Here is an 18434-nt window from a genome sequence, read left to right as displayed (position 1 = left end):
CACTCCCACAAATACCTCTGTCTTTATTTGTATATCAACCTAAAGAGTGTCTCTTGTGGTTGCCACTTGGACTGATATAGATGTTTGGCAACTAAGATAATAATACTAATACTAATAATAATACTAATAATACTACTACTACTACTAATAATAATACCGACGAAACCATTGATCGTATCCTCAGCTGCTGTACGAAAATCACACAGATAGACTACAAACAGAGGCACAACTATGTGACCCAAATGATTCATTGGAACTTATGCCTCAAGTACCACCTCCCAGCAGTAAAAAACTGGTGGGATCACAAACCTGCAAAAGTATTGGAAAATGAGCACGCAAAGATACTGTGGGACTTCCGAATCCAGACTGATAAAGTTCTGGAACACAACACACCAGACATCACAGTTGTGGAAAAGAAAAAGGTTTGGATCATTGATGTTGCCATCCCAGGTGACAGTCGCATTGACGAAAAACAACAGGAAAAAGCCACTATCAGGACCTCAAGATTGAACTTAAAAGACTCAATGCAGGTGGCCCCGGTGGTGATTGGCACACTGGGTGCCGTGCCAAAAGATCTCAGCCGGCATTTGGAAACAATAGACATTGACAAAATTACGATCTGCCAACTGCAAAAGGCCACCCTACTGGGATCTGCACGCATCATCTGAAAATACATCACACAGTCCTAGACACTTGGGAAGTGTTCGACTTGTGATTTTGTGAAACGAAATCCAGCATATCTATCTTGTTTGCTGTGTCATACAATAATAATAATAATACTTTATTTATATCCATCTACCATCTCCCAGAGGGACTTGTGGCAGCTCACAGAACACTCAAGGTGCAACATACAAAAATCAACAAGTTCAAAACAAAACATAGACGATAAACAGTCAAACTCAACATCATAAATTCATAGTACCCCCTGGTAAAAGCAATAAAATACAGCAATTGCTGTAGATAAAACAGCAGTACTCAATCTCAGAATTGTAAAGTGCAAATAAAGAATCTGAAAGGTCCTCATATGTATTATTATGGAGTCTAAACATGATCGAAGGCTTGTTGGAAAAGCCAGGTCTTTAATTGTGTGTGGAAGGTTTGAAGAGTGGGGGCTAATCTGATTTCTCTTGGGAGGCCATTCCAAAGCCGAAGGGCCACCACTGAGAAGACCTTCTCTCTCGTCCCCACCAACCGCACTTGAGACAGAGGTGAGACCGAGAGGAGGGCCTCCCTGGTAGATCTTAAAGCCCATGCCAGTTCACAGAAGGAGATAAGAGTGTTTGGACCACACAAGGGGATAACGAAACTGTACTCCAGAAAATATAGCTTGTGGAAACTGTACTCCAGCAAATATGGAGAGCTAAAAGCTCGTTGTACCTGCAGTTACTTTCTGAGCACAAAACAGAACAGAAGACTGAGCTGTTTTTGCTGGATACAGATCTTTTGATTTGGATATAGTGAAGTTGGAAAACTGTAAACGTGGGTGGTGATATCAGCAGGAGAAATTTTCTGTTCTGTTAGCATGTCCTTTTGCTCCATTATTACCTGTTCTCAACTCCGGAGAACTTGATCATGTGGAGAATTTATCTTTGAAGGGGAAAAATGACTGTGCTTGACAACAGGGTTTTCCAGCATCGTGCACTCTCTCTGTTATCAGGACCAGAACTGCTGGGGGAAGTTCCATCAAGGCACACAGTTAATGATTGGTTTTTGATGCCATTCCATGTGGCAGTATTTCTACTGGATGGTGACATGGATGCCGAGATATCAATATACCCACAGAAGTGTTTTTGAAGGCCTCGACCTTCAAGGCTCTGCAGAATTTGTGAACTTAAGTAAGGTGATGCTTGTGTCAATCAATGTCATGTGAAGGCATTTTCCTGATTTCTTTCCATGTTTGGAGATTTATTTTCCTGAGTCTTGCATTTGTTAGCAGAGGTGGTGTAAAGTATTAGTGTTTTCTGTATTGTATGCCTCACCTTTTGTCATTCTCCAAACCTCTCCTCTTTTACTACAGTGCTGTGGGGATGGGAAATGGGGTGACTGGAGACTCCATCTGGCTGTTATCCTCTCCAACCAAGTGGGAGACAAGGAGTTGAATTCCAGAGCCATCATCAACATGGGAGATACATTGGGTGAGGAGATTTATAAAGGAAACATAACTCACAGGAAGAAAGACAAGCTTTTATGCTCCAAATTTGCGTGCCTATTGCAGTATGGCCACCTTTCCCATGTTGTGGTTTCTCCCACAGCTGTAATTTCATATCCTGGCTGAGTCTACATGTCTGGAATATCAGGCTTCTGAAATGTCTGTGGCAAGAGTTAGAATGTTAAGAAGAAACAGTCGGATTGAGAGAGGGAAACACATTGTAATCTGAACTCTAATCTATTAGCCTATTTTCTGGCATATGCAGAGATATACTCACGACAGATGCCAGTAATGAATGTATGGTGAGAAGAGAGATAATCATGGCAAGAGAGAGAGCACATGCTTGCTGCTCTCTTTTATACCCATTGCTCCTAGCCATCATACAGTGACAACAGTGAATGATGCAGTTCTCGTCAGAATGCAGAGCCAGGGGTCAGGGTGCGTGTTGGGTGGGTTTCTTCATACACCATAGATCATCTTCTCCAGATCAGCACCCAGACGAATTGGCGAAATTCTGCCCTCACCAATTCCTCCAAAGTCATCTGCAGTCTGTAGTTTAAACATTTATTCAGTATTTACAAATTATATTTACAAAACACAGCAAAAGCCATTGCTCAAAGCTGGCATTTTTCTTTTGCCTCTCGGCACGGCAAAAGGCAGCTCAACAGATAAGAAGGCACATTCCACAGTCCGAAGGAAGTTCCGACCTCCAAGGCTGGAAATCATGCCTCATAGGTCACAGCAGGCTGTCAGTCAAACTGGCCTGCTGTTAACTGTTTCATTGCTGAAACACATGCTTGTAAAACAGCAGAAACACTTGATTTACAGTTCATATACACACAACCAAAAATCCAACAGTTCTCACCCTGCCTGTCATACGGTCATGACTCAGCTTCTTTTGCATGTCCCTCAAGTTCCACATCACCACCTATCTTACCCTTCCCTTCAATGGGTATATGACCACATGTTTATTAGAACTGTATTTTCCAACAGTATTACACAATGGGGTTACAGTCAATGCCATCCTATCTAACAGTGCATTATCTATCTGACAAGAGAGAGGTGAAATTGTAATTCACTTCAAAAGAATTTATGGTGAAACAAAGTGTTCTTTATAGTAAAATTGATGATCTCCAAATAGTCAGGCTGGTAGCAAACCTCTCTCTACAAAGCTCTCTTATTCTCTCTTTTTGCAAACGGACCCCTCTGCTTCCAAATTAGTCTTATAAAAATGAGTCTTTAGCAAGTACTGCCTGTTAATTAAAGCCCAGAGATTTATGGCTCGCTAAGTTCCCCCCCCCCCCCCCCATGTCTCTTTGCTGGGAGACATGGTTAGTTAAAAGTTTTTAAAAGTTTAACTGTGATGAGATCTGTCATTCCCCAGAGCCAGCAGGAGCTTCTGAGAATCATGACTGATCTCTGGAGTGTCCTGGAAGAAGCCTCTCTAATTTGTTTCTCCTTAGGACTGAATTTGGAATTTTATGGTCTTATAAGCATTTAACTATGCAAAAAAGGGGCAAAATATTGGAAGAAAAACATTACAGAGAAACTTGGGGCAAGAGTTGATGGCCCTGGAGGGAATCATCTTCTTTCCTGCAGTGGCTCTCATGGCCTCATGCTTGCATAACCTGCTGCTCTCTTATCTTACCCAGCTGGCAAAGGGTTCATTGAAGCTGCTCACTGCTGCTATCTGATGGCAGATGTTCCTTTTGGCCACTTTGGAGTTAAAACAGACCGCATGGTGTTGCTGGGCAGTAGCCAGAGGTGAGTGGAGGCAGGAAGAAGGTTGCTTGGGGGACTGATAGTTCAGCCTAATTTACCGTGTAGTGCTTGCAACACTGGCCTGGAAGTTCCATATTTAGTTCTCTACTGAGTTGTGAAAACTTACTGGGCAACTGCCTGACCTAGCTAAGAGAGTAAGATATTTAGGGAAAGTGCCATATATACCACTTTAAGATGACTGGAGAAAAGGGTATGTGTGATAGCCCACGATGATCTATCTCTCTCTCTCTCTCTCTCTCTCTCTCTCTCTCTCTCTCTCTCTCTCTCTCTCTCTCTCTCTCTCACACACACACACACACACACACACACACACACACACACTATCTATCTCATCCTGGGCTATCACTTGTGAATGAATATGATTGTATTCCAAAAGTAGAGTGGCTCGCTAAGTGACTGTGAAGACTTAGAATCATAGAGTTGGAAGAGACTTTTTCTGGATCCATACAGTCTTGTCTTCCAAAGGTAGTGGTGGGTCTACTACTATGAATACCTATTCTGGATCCACCGCGATTTTTCACATTGACAACCTAGATTTCCAGGTGGAAGGTGGTCACAACAAGATCTTCCTCTTGGCATATTCCTTCCTTTCTCATTTGTGCCTCCATAGTACTGTTGGTGACATCTGACCTCCAGCTACAACACTCAAGTGCAAGGGCTTCTCAGTAATATTACCTTGGTATTATAATGGAGTTGTAATGCAGGCTAATATAATTTCCTGTTTTTGGAGTGAGATGAGGTGGTTGTTGAGATTGTACAACCTCCACAGTGGGAAGAGGTATGCTTTCGTAAGACCAACTCATGATGTTATGGTTAAGGAGAGAAATGAATTGCCTATATGCTTAACAGCATCAGGATGCTGAGAATCACCTTTCCATTTCAGGAAAGACTGAAGCAGACCCATTGCTGTTTCATTTTTCCTAGAACAGGGTGTTGAATCTCAGCCAAATGAAAAGGCAGAGCTCCTTCCTTGGAAGGGAAGGAAGGAGGGCTGGTTTATTATGGTTTTTCTCACCTCCCATCTCCAATAAGCCAGTCCCTATCTTTGCTATCTGTGAGGTTTTTGGTACATCTTTGTGATCTCTGCATGTGGGAACAGATCTTTATGTCTCACTTTGCCCATCATGCCTCCTCCTCACTATTGCTTGGCAGCCGAGAATGTATGTGATTACACATACATCCTTGAGAACATACACTTAGTCATTGTTTTCTGAACTCCTGCCTCAAGGTCAAATGCAGTATTCACACTGATAAATACAAATATTAGGTTGCAACAGATACTAATATGTGGTTGTCCCCAACTTGTAACTGCCCAAATTGATGGTGTGAGGTCAGTGTGATTCTATATTGCATTGAAAGGTGTTGGACAGTTAATTTCCCCCTTAGGTCCTATTGAAACTAAGAGATGTACCATGTATACCCCACTTATATAGAAGTCAACCTCTTTTATAATTTGAAGGCAGGTTGGGATGCCAAAATTATGGAATTTGACTTGACTCATGGATAAGTCAAGGGTCATTCCATGGAGAGGGAAGGCACTAATCTTGGCTTGGGGAGTCAGCCGCCCCTGGACACAGCTGTCATTTTTCCACCCAGGCATTCAAAAAGGCCAGATGTGGCACCATGGCAGAAAGAGTACAAGGGGTTGGTGCTTCTTTTAGGTTCTCCTGGAACAAACCATGCCCATGCTTTTTGCCACCCTGCTCAAAGAAAAAAGTGCCACCTTTTTTTTTTGATAAGTGTTAAAGTACAATACTACACTGAGTGAGGCATAAAGGGGGTTTGATGTGGATATTTAGCAAAGGGAATTTGAGGGAGAGACTCACATTTCAATTCCTTTCTCTACTTAAAACTGCCAAAAATGGAAGGGGAGTGATCTCATGTAGTCAACTGCAGTAACTGTGGAATGGTTGTGTTCCTATCTGAGAATGTGGGTAGTTATACTTTCAGCAAGTGCAAAGGGGAAGTGGTTATTTTGGATCCAGCAGAGGAGACTGTCTTGGAGTAGAAACATACAGGGGATGTCTCTGAGGAGGAGGTATTTTCCCAGACACAGGAAGTAGATGGAAGAAAGTGACATAGAAGTAGAAAAACTAAGGATCATTCCCTGAGTGTGCAGCTACAAAATCAAAAATGAAATGCACAGATATAGGATAGAATCTGGGCATGTTTAACTTAGAAAAGAGAAGATTGAGAGGGGACTGGATGGTCATGCTTAAATATTTGAAAGGATATCACATTGAGAATAGAGAAATGTTTTCTGCTGCTCTGGAGACTAGGACATGGAGTCCGGTCCTGTTTAACATCTTTATTAACGACTTAGACGAAGGATTAGAAGGCACGATCATCAAGTTTGCAGATGACACCAAACTGGGAGGGATAGCCAACACTCCAGAAGACAGGAGCAGAATTCAAAACAATCTTAACAGACTAGAGAGATGGGCCGAAATTAACAAAATGAAGTTCAATAGGGACAAATGCAAGATACTTCACTTCGGCAGAAAAAATGGAATGCAAAGATACAGAATGGGTGACACCTGGCTAGACAGCAGTACATGTGAAAAAGATCTTGGAGTCCTCGTGGACAATAAGTTAAACATGAGCCAGCAATGTGATGCGGCTGCTAAGAAAGCCAACGGGATTTTGGCCTGCATCAATAGGGGTATAGCGTCTAGATCCAGGGAAGTCATGCTCCCCCTCTACTCTGCCTTGGTCAGATCACACCTGGAATACTGTGTCCAATTCTGGGCACCACAGTTGAAGGGAGATGTTGACAAACTGGAAAGCGTCCAGAGGAGGGCAAGTAAAATGGTCAAAGGTCTGGAGAACAAGCCCTATGAGGAGCGGCTTAAAGAACTAGGCATGTTTAGCCTGCAGAAGAGAAGGCTAAGAGGAGACATGATAACCATGTACAAATATGTGAGGGGAAGTCATAGGGAGGAGGGAGCAAGCTTGTTTTCTGCTGCCCTGGAGACTAGGACGCGGAACAATGGCTTCGAACTACAGGAAAGGAGAGTCCACCTGAACATCAGGAAGAATTTCCTCACTGTGAGAGCTGTTCGGCAGTGGAACTCTTTGTCCCGGAGTGTGGTGGAGGCTCCTTCCTTGGAGGCTTTTAAGCAGAGGCTGGATGGCCATCTGTCGGGGGTGCTTTGGATGCGATTTCCTGCTTCTTGGCAGGGGGTTGGACTGGATGGCTCATGAGGTCTCTTTCAACTCTCCTATTCTATGATTCTATGATTCTATGCTGCCTCGGTATGTGGTGGAATCTCCTTCTCTGTAACTTTTAAAGCAGAGGTTGGATGTCTATTTGTTGGGGATGCTTTGTTGTGTGTTCCTGCAGAGTAGAGGACTGGGTGGCCCTTGTGGTCTCTTCCAACTCTAGGATTCTTTGATTCTATGACTGACCTGTGGATGTCAACAATGGGTTGATTGTTTTACTAAAAGTTCTAGATTTACACACTATATCGAGATACATTTCAATAGCTAGCAGTTGACTCTAAACTAGGGTCTTCTAGGTTTGTTTTTAAATTTTTAATCCAGATACAAGCAATTCTGACTTGGTTCGGTGGAGAGTACAAATGAAATGTTGTCATCCAACTATTCTGCAAAATATGCAAATGTAAACAATGGAAGTAAATCCACTGGGTTTAGTTGTGAGTAACATGAATGAGATCTGATTGTAAATTAATGTAGTTTATACAAATTGCACTACACTAAGTTCCAAGACAGCTGCAACTTTGTAAAAAAAAAAACCCACAAAGCTATTTTTTGTATTCCGTCAAAGGCTGTCAAATTTCAGCTACCAGTAGTACATATGTTGACATTTCGTGGATCTTCATCCCTATTGGCTATCACGTATTACAGTCAGATACTAAATACTGCTGTATATCATCTTTCAGATCCTTTTGTATGGTGTGCTGTTGGTGGAATGCTGATGTTAACAAACGAATATTTATTTAACTAGAAACTACCATAAAAAATAGTATTTTATGGACCAGTTAGAGTCAGGTTTTTGGAAGGGCTTTGATTCTGAGGTGCCACATGAATTGTAGTGCAAAAGGTCAGGTTTGTATCTCTGGATTTCAACACGCCCTACTGAGGTCAGCTTCCTTTTAAGGTGAGCACTGTTGCCACATACAATTTATTCATTCACCTTAATAGCCATTGCTAAGGTTAAAAATCCAATTTAAGGAGCCAACAGCTCTACTTATGCTGATGGCACTCTGGCTGGATAATAAGGAAAGGATTGTAATGATTCCTTTCACCTTTACATTGTTCATTCCTCATTAGTATTACAGAACCAAGCACTTCTTGCATCTTCAAGCAAGGCATGTAACCAATCCTTTAAAGTAACTTCTGTGGAATCATGATGTTTTTACCTGTGACCTTCATCTCCTGTTCTAAGGCTCAGCTAACCATAAAGCTTTGGAGTCTCAATGTGGTATAGTGGTTGGGATGAACAAAAAATTTTTATTCACTGACTCCTGACACTGCCATTTCTAAGTTTCGTCTTTGAAGATTTTGGGCAGACAGAAAGGGATGGAAGAGAGCCATGGCCTAATTGCTATCCCACTTTGGTTGCTGTTCCTCTTAACTGCATTCTGTCCCTAACGTATCTTGCTTCCTCCCCACCTCCACTTCCAGCCAGCAATTCTCCCACTTTGCAAGGACAGAGTGCATCCAGAGGACTGAGATCTTTGAGTTCTGCCAGTTGCTGCGGCACTCGCAAGCTTTCATCCCCTCTTTCCAGGTAACAGAAGCCCTCTGCATGCAGCTAGCACTTTAAGAATGAGTGAATGTCCTAGGACCCAGCACAGTGTAATGGGCTGTGTCTATAAACACTTCGTTAACAGAGAATCTCAAATTTTGTGTTATTGGGTATACATCTACACCAGCGTTTCTCAACCTGGGGGTCAGGACCCGTGGGGGGTCACGAGGAGGTGTCAGAGGGGTCGCCAAAGACCATTAGAAAACACATATTAATTCACAGTTCTCTCTGGAGATAGGTGAACTACATCTCCCCTAAATGACTGTCAATTCCTCCCAAATCCCTTCAGTATTTTCTGTTGGTAATGGGGGTTTTGTGTGCCAAGTTTGGTTCAATTACATCATTAGTAGAGTTCAGAATACTCTTTGACTTTAGGTGAATTATAAATCCCAGCAACTACAACTCCCAAATGTCAAGGTCTATTTTCCCCAAATTCCACCAGTGTTCACATTTGGGCATATTGAGTATTTGTGCCAAGTTTGGTCCAGATCCATCATTGTTTGAGTCCACAGTGCTCGCTGGATGTAGGTGAACTATAATTCCAAAATTCAAAGTCAATGCCCACCAAACTCTTCCAGTATTTTCTGTTGGTCGTGGGAGTTCTGTGTGCCAAGTTTGATTCAGTTACATCATTGGTGGAGTTCAACCTCTTTGATTGTAGGTTAACTATAAATCCCAGCAATTACAACTCCCAAATGACAAAATCAACCCCCCCCCCCCACCCCACCAGTATTCAAATTTGGGCATATCAGGTTTTTGTGCCAAACTTGGTCCACTGAATGAAAATACATCCTGCATATCAGATATTTACATTACGATTCATAACAGTAGCAAAAGGACAGTTATGAAGTAGCAATGAAAATAATTTATGGTTGGGGGTCACCACAACATGAGGAGCTGTATTAAGAGATCGCGGCATTAGGAACATTGATAACCACTGATCTACAATATAAAATACATGCAGTTTGGCACTACTTTAACTGACATGGCTCAGAGCTATGAAATCATCACAGTTGTAGCTTCACAAGGGCTTTCGTTTTCTTTGCCAAAGTGTTCTGATGTCTCACCAAACTAGCATTGCACCATGGCAGTTAAAGAACTTCATCACATGGAGGTCCTTGATGCAGGGAATTCATAGCGGGTCAAATTGTGGGGCGGTGGGGCCCATCACATGCTGGAACGCATACTGTTCTGGCTTGCTCCTGCGCTGTCTCTAGCATTTTCAATCTGAATACAGCTAGTCTTCATGTTCAGAGCTGCCATCGTATAATAGTTCACCAATGCAGGCAGCACGGAGTCCCACTGGAAGTATATGTGTGTCATCTGATCAGATCTGATGGGATCCATGCTGGTTATGTCGGCGGATTGTTCTACGATGGAGAAAAAAGGCAATGTGATGTGGTTGTAAGTGGTGTCAAACCGTATTAAATACAGCGTAGAGCCGTTTGAGTCTCCTTACTATACAGGCAGTCCTCAAGTCATGAGCAAGATAGGATCCATAGGTTTGTTTGGATAGCATAGGGAAAGGTTAACACCCCTGTGGAGTTTGCTTTGCTGTCTCTTCCCCAGTTCAGAAGATTTCACTGCTTTCTGTCCCTGTAATAATTGGATTTTGAAAAAAAAATGACTTGTGGAAATAAGGATTGATGATAAAGCTTTGGTTGAGATATCTTTTCCTCATGATAACTCCTTCAGGAGTGAATTTCACTTCCTAGAGGTAGATTCCTGTTGTCTCACCCTGTCCTTAACTATGGGTAAAGAACAGATATTTGTAACTCGGGGACTGCCTGTGTTTGGGGCTGGCCTTGATCCACAGTGGTGTGAACTGTGAAGCAACCTCTGCCTAAGTGATACCAGTGAGACAGCTACTGGGGACAGGAAAATAGATAAAGGTAGAAATTGATAACTTAAATATTTACAAAGTTTTTAAAACTCATGACTCTCACCACACCCATGAGAGCACCCATGAGGTACTCTTCAATTGACACTGGTTACTCTATTCAGTAACTTCCACCTATGTAGTCATATCATTCTATGATGTAACTATATACTTATACTGCTCTCTCAAGTCAAGTTTCCCAGTTTGTTATTTGAGATGAAATATGAAGATTTATTATTTATTTCACATATTTGTATCCCATCTTTCTCACCCAAAAGAGGTCTCAGGGTAGCCTTACAGTAGGCAGCAATTTGATGCCAATACATATAAATATAAAAATAAACAAATACAATTAAAATCAATATAATTAAACATTAATAATTAAAACATCAATTAAAATCATTCAATCCAGATAATAGGCCAAGGCCTGTCCAATTGTCAATTCCATAAATCCATTATCATTATTGCACTGTTCACTGGTTGAATGCTTGGTCCCACAGCCACGTCTTAAATTCCTGGAAATGGAAGAGAATCAAGACTCATCCAGGATATTTCTTAATTATGGTTGATCTTGTACTGGGAATTAACAAAGCAATTAAACAATACCCAAGCATTGATGTATCATTTTTGAGTACTGAGATTTTTTTCTCATGCACATTCCTAATGATCCACGCCACAAGGACAGGCCAGTATTATTGTTCCCAAACATATGCTAGGGGCACCTTGTTTCAAACCTCTTTGCCACTAAAATACGATTGTTTCTAATGTTATATTGCTCATTGGGATGCCAGATCATTGTGGGATGCTGGGGCAAGTAATTTTGTACGTTTTTTGCACATGTCTTACTCCTCATTTGTAGAAAGTGTTTCTTTGACAGATCCTAATATTATTTTTCAGGTATATAAATTCATGTATGCTTCTCAGCTAGTGGACTATGGCCTCACTGCCCAGGCCTTACATTACTGTGAAGGGGTTGGAATGGCACTCCTTGCCCAGAACCAGAACAAATACCTTGTCCTGATGGAACAAGTCATCAAGGTAGGTCTTTGGTGATGGATGAGTGATGGTAAAGAGAAAACCACCTCCATCTCTTCCAGATGTATTGCTTTCTGTATGTTAGGATCCTCCTAAGGGTTGATCTATGAGATTTCAGGTATCTATTCAGAATGTAATTATGAAAAATCACACATGGTGGAGATGGGATTTTGTTATGAAAAGTGTATGTGTTTGTTGACACACTGGCTTGTGCACATTGGATAGTTGATGAATTTAAAGACAAAAGCATTTTTGTTGTTCATTCGTTCAGTCCAACTTTTGTGAACTTATGGACCAGCACACGCCAGAGCTCCCTGTCGGCCGTCGCCACCCCCAGTTCCTTCAAGGTCAAGCCAGTCCATCTTGCCCTTGCTCAGCCCCTCTTCCCTTCCCCTTCCATTTTCCCCAGCATCATTATCTTCTCCAAGCTTTCCTGTCTTCTCATGATGTGGTCAAAGTACTTCATCTTTGCCTCTAATATCCTTCCCTCCAGTGAGCAGCCAGGCATCTTTTCCTGGAATATGGACTGGTTTGATCTTCTTGCAGTCCAAGGCACGTCTCAGCCATTACATGTAATAGTTCTTTGCATAGGGCAAAAAATAAAAAGTAGGCCTAGATAAAAGAGTGAATGATCCTAATGTAATGGGAGTGACCAGTGGCCAAACTTCACATGCTGTTAAATGTGGACTCTAGCTTTGCGTGTTTCTTCTAAAAACGGTAAACAGCAGCTGATATGCCTTCATCCTGTTGAAAATACCCTTAAGATGGCAAGGGATGGATGCTTCTATTGATGCTGAGGGAGAAGGGATTCTCCCTTGGTACAGTGACCTAGGAGGATTAGAATTGTTTTACAAGAACTAGAGAAAATGCAGTTCAAAAACTCATTTAGCGAACACAAAGTACACATTATCAATTATAAACTACACAAAAATTACCTCCTAATAGTTCTAATAAGGAACTAACTAGTTTAAAAAGAAAGATGACTTTCAGCTATATTTTCTACTAACTTGGGAATCCGGTGGTGTCCCAGTTATTAGAAGAAGGCATTGTTTGTTTTGGGATGTTAGGTAATATCACTGAAGTTTGGTCCAGATCTGTCGTTGGCTGGGTTTAGTGCTCTCAGGATAAGGGTGAACTATAACTCCCAGATTCCCAGGGCAGTCACCCTCAAACCCTGCCAGTATTCGCAGTTGGCCATGTTGAGTCTGTGTGCCAAGTTTAGTTCAGAATCATTGTCAGCTGGGTTTCAGAGCTCTCTGGATAAGGGTGAACTACAACTCCCAAATCTGAGGTCAGTCACCCCAAACCAGGCTTGTATGCACAGATGGCTATGTTGGGTCGGTGTGGCAAGTTTGGTCCAGATCTGATGTCAGCTGGGTTTAGTGTTTTTTGGATGCAGATGAACGACAACTCCGAAAATCAAGGTCCATTCCCCTAAACCCCTGCAATATGTTCAGTTGGTCACGGGGCTTCTCTGTGCCAAGTTTGGTACCAGTCCATTGTGGGTGGGGGTCACAGTTTCTCTGGATGTAGGTGAACTACAGGTCCCAAAATCAAGGTCCATTCCCACTAATCCCTGCAGTATGTTCAGTTAGTCATGGGGCCTTTCTGTGCCAAGTTTGGTCCAAATCCATTGTTAGTCGGGTTAACAGTGCTCTCTGGATGTAGGTCAACTAGAACGCTTGCAAATCATGGTGAATTATCCCCAAACCTTTCCAGTATGTTCAGTTGCTGATCAATTCCTCTGTTAACTGTGTGCCATAGAAACGGTAGGAAAGGGTTAAGGTAGAAGCATTGGGTGGGGTCATGCAAATTAAGGAACCCTGGGATGTCCATTCTGGAGGAGAAACAGAACATCTAGGATGAAATTGTCCCCACATGAAAGCCTTCACTTGGGTGGGGGGCAGAATGGTGTTTGTGGAGGACTCTGGCAGGGTTTGGGCTCCATGTTCATGGCGCTCGCTATAACCTGCATGTCAGTGGAAGGAGGGCCATTGGTGTCCCCTGCTCAGTGGGAACAAGAGCTGTTTGTGGAGGTGGGAGGCTGTCTGTGTAAGTGAACACCTCCTCCACATACACACATACACATTTTTCACTTTTATTATGTGTATGGATAGATCGTTCTAATTTAACCCATAAATTCTACTTCTCCTTTTTATCAATGAATTGTGCTTCTTCTATGGATTTCAGGAATATTAATTGGTAAAATCAACAATCATTGAACCACCTTCATTTCCCAACCCCTACCCCTTCTATGCTGCCACAGAACACAGAATGTAAAAGCAGATAATCCACATCATCTGCTTTGAACTGGATTATCTGTGTCTACACTTCCATATAATCCAGTTCAAAGCAGATAATCTGGGTTTTATATGGCAGTGTAGGAGGGGCTAGGGTTTCCAATCGTTCATGAACATGACTGAGGAGTTTTCTTTAATTAGAACAAAAAGTTTACCCATCTCTGCCAAGTCATTAAGTTTAGCAATCAGTCTTCCTTAGTAGAAATCAAATCACGTTCCCATTTTCTGCATAAAGTATTTTAACATCTGTTACCATATATTGAAGTAGTATTCTTCTTGTTGCTCTTCCATCAATCCCAGGAGAAAAAGTTCAGGCTTTAAGTTGTAGATTTATCTTCAAAACCTTTTGCAATATAGTGTGTATTTAAATGCAGTATTTCTTGGCTTTTTTTGTAATTCAACCACATTTGATAAAAGAACCCTTCTTACATTTTAAACATATATTTGATGATCCTTTATACATCTTTGACACATTTTTCTGGTATCAGATACTGATGATATGTCATTTTGTAAGAATTCTTCTTCAGATCATAGAATGAAATCAATTTCAGACCCTTTGACTGCAGCATCTCCCACTGCTCCATCTGTATGTTAGGAAAAAAGTTCCTAGCCCATTTTATAATATAATTCACCAATTCATTTTCCATCTCAAATCGTCGGAAAAGTTTGTACACTTTATTGATTATCTCTGTGACATAGGCTTAGGAGAAAATAATTAACTCCTGAACAATCTGGTAGATGGCTGTTATACTAAACATGGATTTAGCACTGAGCTTAGAAAAGTTCCTTTTGTGGACTGCAGTTTCCTGGCAACATGTAAGATAAAGTTACAGTTGTCGAAGGCTTTCATGGCTGGAATCACTGGGTTGCTGTGAGTTTTCAGTCAGGCTTTGAAGCTGCAAGGCCATTCTAAGCCAATTAAGGTGGCCAATTGCAACATTCACACTTGCCTCAAGCAGACAAGAGTTCTTTCTCCCACCCTAGACATTCCACAGATATATAAACACCAACTGCCTAGTTTCCAACAGCCCTCACAACCTCTGAGGATGCCTGCCATAGATGTGGGCGAAACATCATGAGAATATGCTTCTGGAACATGGCCATACAGCCCGGAAAACTCACAGCAACTCAAAGTCACAGTTATCTGTCTCTCCAAACTGGCAATGAATTGAAAAAGCAAAGTGGATATTTTGTAAAAGATGGATAGTCTTTTCCTGGAATAAATTACCTATACCTAGGTACTTTTGGGACCAACACTAGTAGTGTTAAATTGATAAAATAATTCACATTTCACATAGGAGACTCCCTTTTGTAGTACAACAATTTTCAGCTGTCACATAAACTCATAAAAACACTGACGTTCTTCCCTGTTTCTCTGTTTTCAAACATGTCAGCATAAAAATGGGAAAAGGCGGGGAAAAGGAATGTAGAAGCACTGGTAAGGATAAATAGTTTTTTAATTTAGCTTTTTGTTCATAGTTTTTTGTCCACACAAACCTACTTCTTCATATGCAGTTTTTCTCTGTTACATTTGGTGTGAGCATCGTATAGGCTGGTGTAATGGATCTTGCCTACATTACAGGGTTGGTGAGTGGCCTGCCTTGCAAGGCTTGCAGAAGTGGAGCGATCAGGCTGCCATTGCAGTGGGTGCAGTCTGGCTGATGCAAATGAGAAGTTGCTTAGCAACCGGAGATGGGCAGAGCCAAAGTGACAGTTGGAGCTAGGCAGCCAAAGAAGTCTTTTTCAGATGGGGGTTGGAGTTTTGAAAAAAAGATATACAGTTTTGGGAACTGTGTTTGAAAAGGAAGCCTCTTTGAGGAATATAGTTAAAGGCCTTCAGGAAAGGATGGGCTGAGAGCTATACTGTGACTCTCTAGTCTAGAGCAGGGGTCCCCAAACTAAGGCCCGGGGGCCGGATGCGGCCCTCTGAGGTCATTTACCTGGCCCTAGCCCTGAGTTTTATAATATAATATATTGTATATACATATAATATTGATAATAATATTATAATGTAATACAATATAATACTAATAATAATACCATATAATAATATTAATTATATATTGTATATTACATATAATATTACTAATAATATTACAGTATAGTTCAATATAGTAATATATAATGCTAATATTGTACTATGCTAATAATATAATATATTGTATGTACATATAATTTGTAAGCCACTCTGAGTCCCCTTTGGGGTGAGAAAGGTGTGATACAAATGTAGTAAATAAATGCAGTAAATAAATAAATAATAAATAAATACATTTTAGACAGGCTCACCCAAAGTCTGAAATGACTTGAAGGCACACAACAACAACAACAACAACAATCCTAATTAACTTGACTATCATTGGCCAGAAGCAGGAGCACACTTCCCATTGAAATCCTGATAAATGTATGTTGGTTAAAATTTTTAAATATTGTATTGTTCTTTCATTGTTCTTCTTCTTGTTGTTGTTGTTTTTGTACTACAAATAAGACATGTGCAGTGTGCATCGGAATTTGTTTGTATTTTTGTTTTCAAATGATAATCCGGCCCCTCAACAGTCTGAAGGATTGTGGATCGGCCCTCGGTTTAAAAAGTTTGACCCCTGGTCTAGAGTGTTGCTGTTAAATCCCAGAAGAAGTGGATTTAAAAGTTTAAATTGTCCTATTTGTTTTTCCTTGGTGAAGGAACATATTTACACAGAATCCAAGTTATAGAACCATCTTGTATAAGAGAAAAGCCTAACTTGTTATTGAAACCACTACACATCTTTACTGTTATTGAAACCGATACACATTCTTTACTGTTCAAATACAAATAAACAACAATCTGTTTTTCCTCACATAAAATGTCTCGTGTGACTCTCTCAATACCCTAATTACAGAGGCGGTTCCTGAATATAACAGTGATGGTAGCATTAGTAGAGGTTGTGAGTTTGAATCCTCCATATTTTTGATGGCAGCTGAAAGTAAAAGCCTGTGCAATTTTGGAAACTTGAAAAATCCTTTATAATAAATATATCTTGAAAGCCAATCCTCTATTGACTTGGATTTATTGCTGAATGAATATCCGATTTATGCTTGATTTTATTCAGGCAGGGAAGACTTGTGGGTGCAAGTACTGTATTTCATTTTTTCTCAAATTTGTTAATGCATATGAATTTCTCTAGTTAGAAAGGGGAGAATTGGAGATATACACCAAATGGTTAGTTACCTTTAGCATCACTGTATTTTGCACCAGTTGAAAATCGGGATATTTTTCAAAAGTAGGTCTATATGGCATTGATTTCAAAAACCTTGTGTAGAGTATCCCATTGAGATATCAAAATAGGCAATCATGATTTCTTTGGCAGTATCTTAAATATGAGTTCGTCTCCTGATCAAGGTTAACAAGGGGCCCTCCCACACACCTATATAACCCAGAATATCAAAGCAGAAAATCCCACAATATCTGCTTTGAACTGGTTTTTCTGAGTCCATGCTGCCATATATTCCAGTTCAAAGTATAAAATGTGGGATTTTATTCAGCTGTGTGGAAGGGGCCTGGGGCCCCTTCTATACTGCCATATAAAATCCAGATTATTTGCTTTGAACTGGATTATATGGCAATATAGACTCATAATCCAGTTCAAAGCAACAATGTGGATTATCTGATTTGAAAATCTGGATGATATGGTTGTGTAGAAGAGGCCTGGGATTGTTTCAATCAATAGTCAAGAACTTTTGTCTTATCTTAAAAAGGGATTCAGCTGTACAAACTTTTAGAAGAAGCCCACTCTTTCCCCATGTATGTAGAAAATGACGCAAGTGATAGAAGTGACAGAGAGGTAAATTAGTTGAATGGCTTATGAACTATCTATAGTGTTTCATTTGATAATAATACAATTAGTCTAATTTAAGTACCATAGATTCACGTGTATATTAATAGGAAGAGGTGCAGGACTCTCAATTTGAAAAGCAGCTCCAGCAACTACCATGAAATGCCTCCTTTGTGCAGAATGCCTGACAGTAATAACCTTCTGAGTGCTGAAATTTGGAAAGGGCTGCCACATGTGTTGATAGGTATTGCCATTCAGAGAAGCAATTTAATGAATATAGCCATATAGAGGTAAGGAAGGGGTTATCATAGATGTAAGACTTGCATCTTCATGGCTTTATTTGGGCATCTCAAGTTATAATAAGCATACTTGCAAGCTGGGAAACTGAGACCTTAGTTCAGTCGCTGCCAACTCCACGATTTGCAAGGTGCCTCTCAGTGGGCATGATGCCTCCTCATTGCTCCTGTAATGGAAAAAATCATTCCTTTATTAAAATGACTCCCAGGTAGTAGGAATGTGCACATTGTAGCTCTGCCAGTTTTTGTTCACTTCTACATCCTTGCAGCTTTTAATGGAACCATAGCATTGGAACGGATTGCAAGGGCCACATTGCTTTTTTTTGGGCACAGCTTGAGTGCAAAAAAAAGTCTTCCACTCTCCAAGATGTTTTACTCAATGTGTTACATTTTTCAAGCAAATGCTGTCACAC

The 18434-nt window shown here is 40.9% G+C and overlaps 1 protein-coding gene across 3 annotated transcripts in view; it reads left to right on the top strand.

The window, feature by feature from the left end:
• Positions 1–18434, top strand: part of sec16b (SEC16 homolog B, endoplasmic reticulum export factor) — an 86262-nt gene that overhangs the window by 31835 nt on the left and 35993 nt on the right. For all 3 annotated transcript variants that reach the window (XM_062977765.1, XM_062977766.1, XM_062977764.1), the window contains exons 13-16: positions 2018–2135; positions 3802–3913; positions 8579–8684; positions 11479–11619. In XM_062977765.1, coding sequence (XP_062833835.1) covers positions 2018–2135; positions 3802–3913; positions 8579–8684; positions 11479–11619 — 477 coding nt within the window. The remainder of the gene's footprint in view (positions 1–2017; positions 2136–3801; positions 3914–8578; positions 8685–11478; positions 11620–18434) is intronic.

The sequence above is a fragment of the Anolis carolinensis genome, chromosome 4 (genome assembly GCF_035594765.1).
Source record: "Anolis carolinensis isolate JA03-04 chromosome 4, rAnoCar3.1.pri, whole genome shotgun sequence".
Taxonomy (NCBI): Eukaryota; Metazoa; Chordata; class Lepidosauria; order Squamata; family Dactyloidae; genus Anolis; species Anolis carolinensis.
This window is presented reverse-complemented; position numbering and strand designations above follow the sequence as displayed.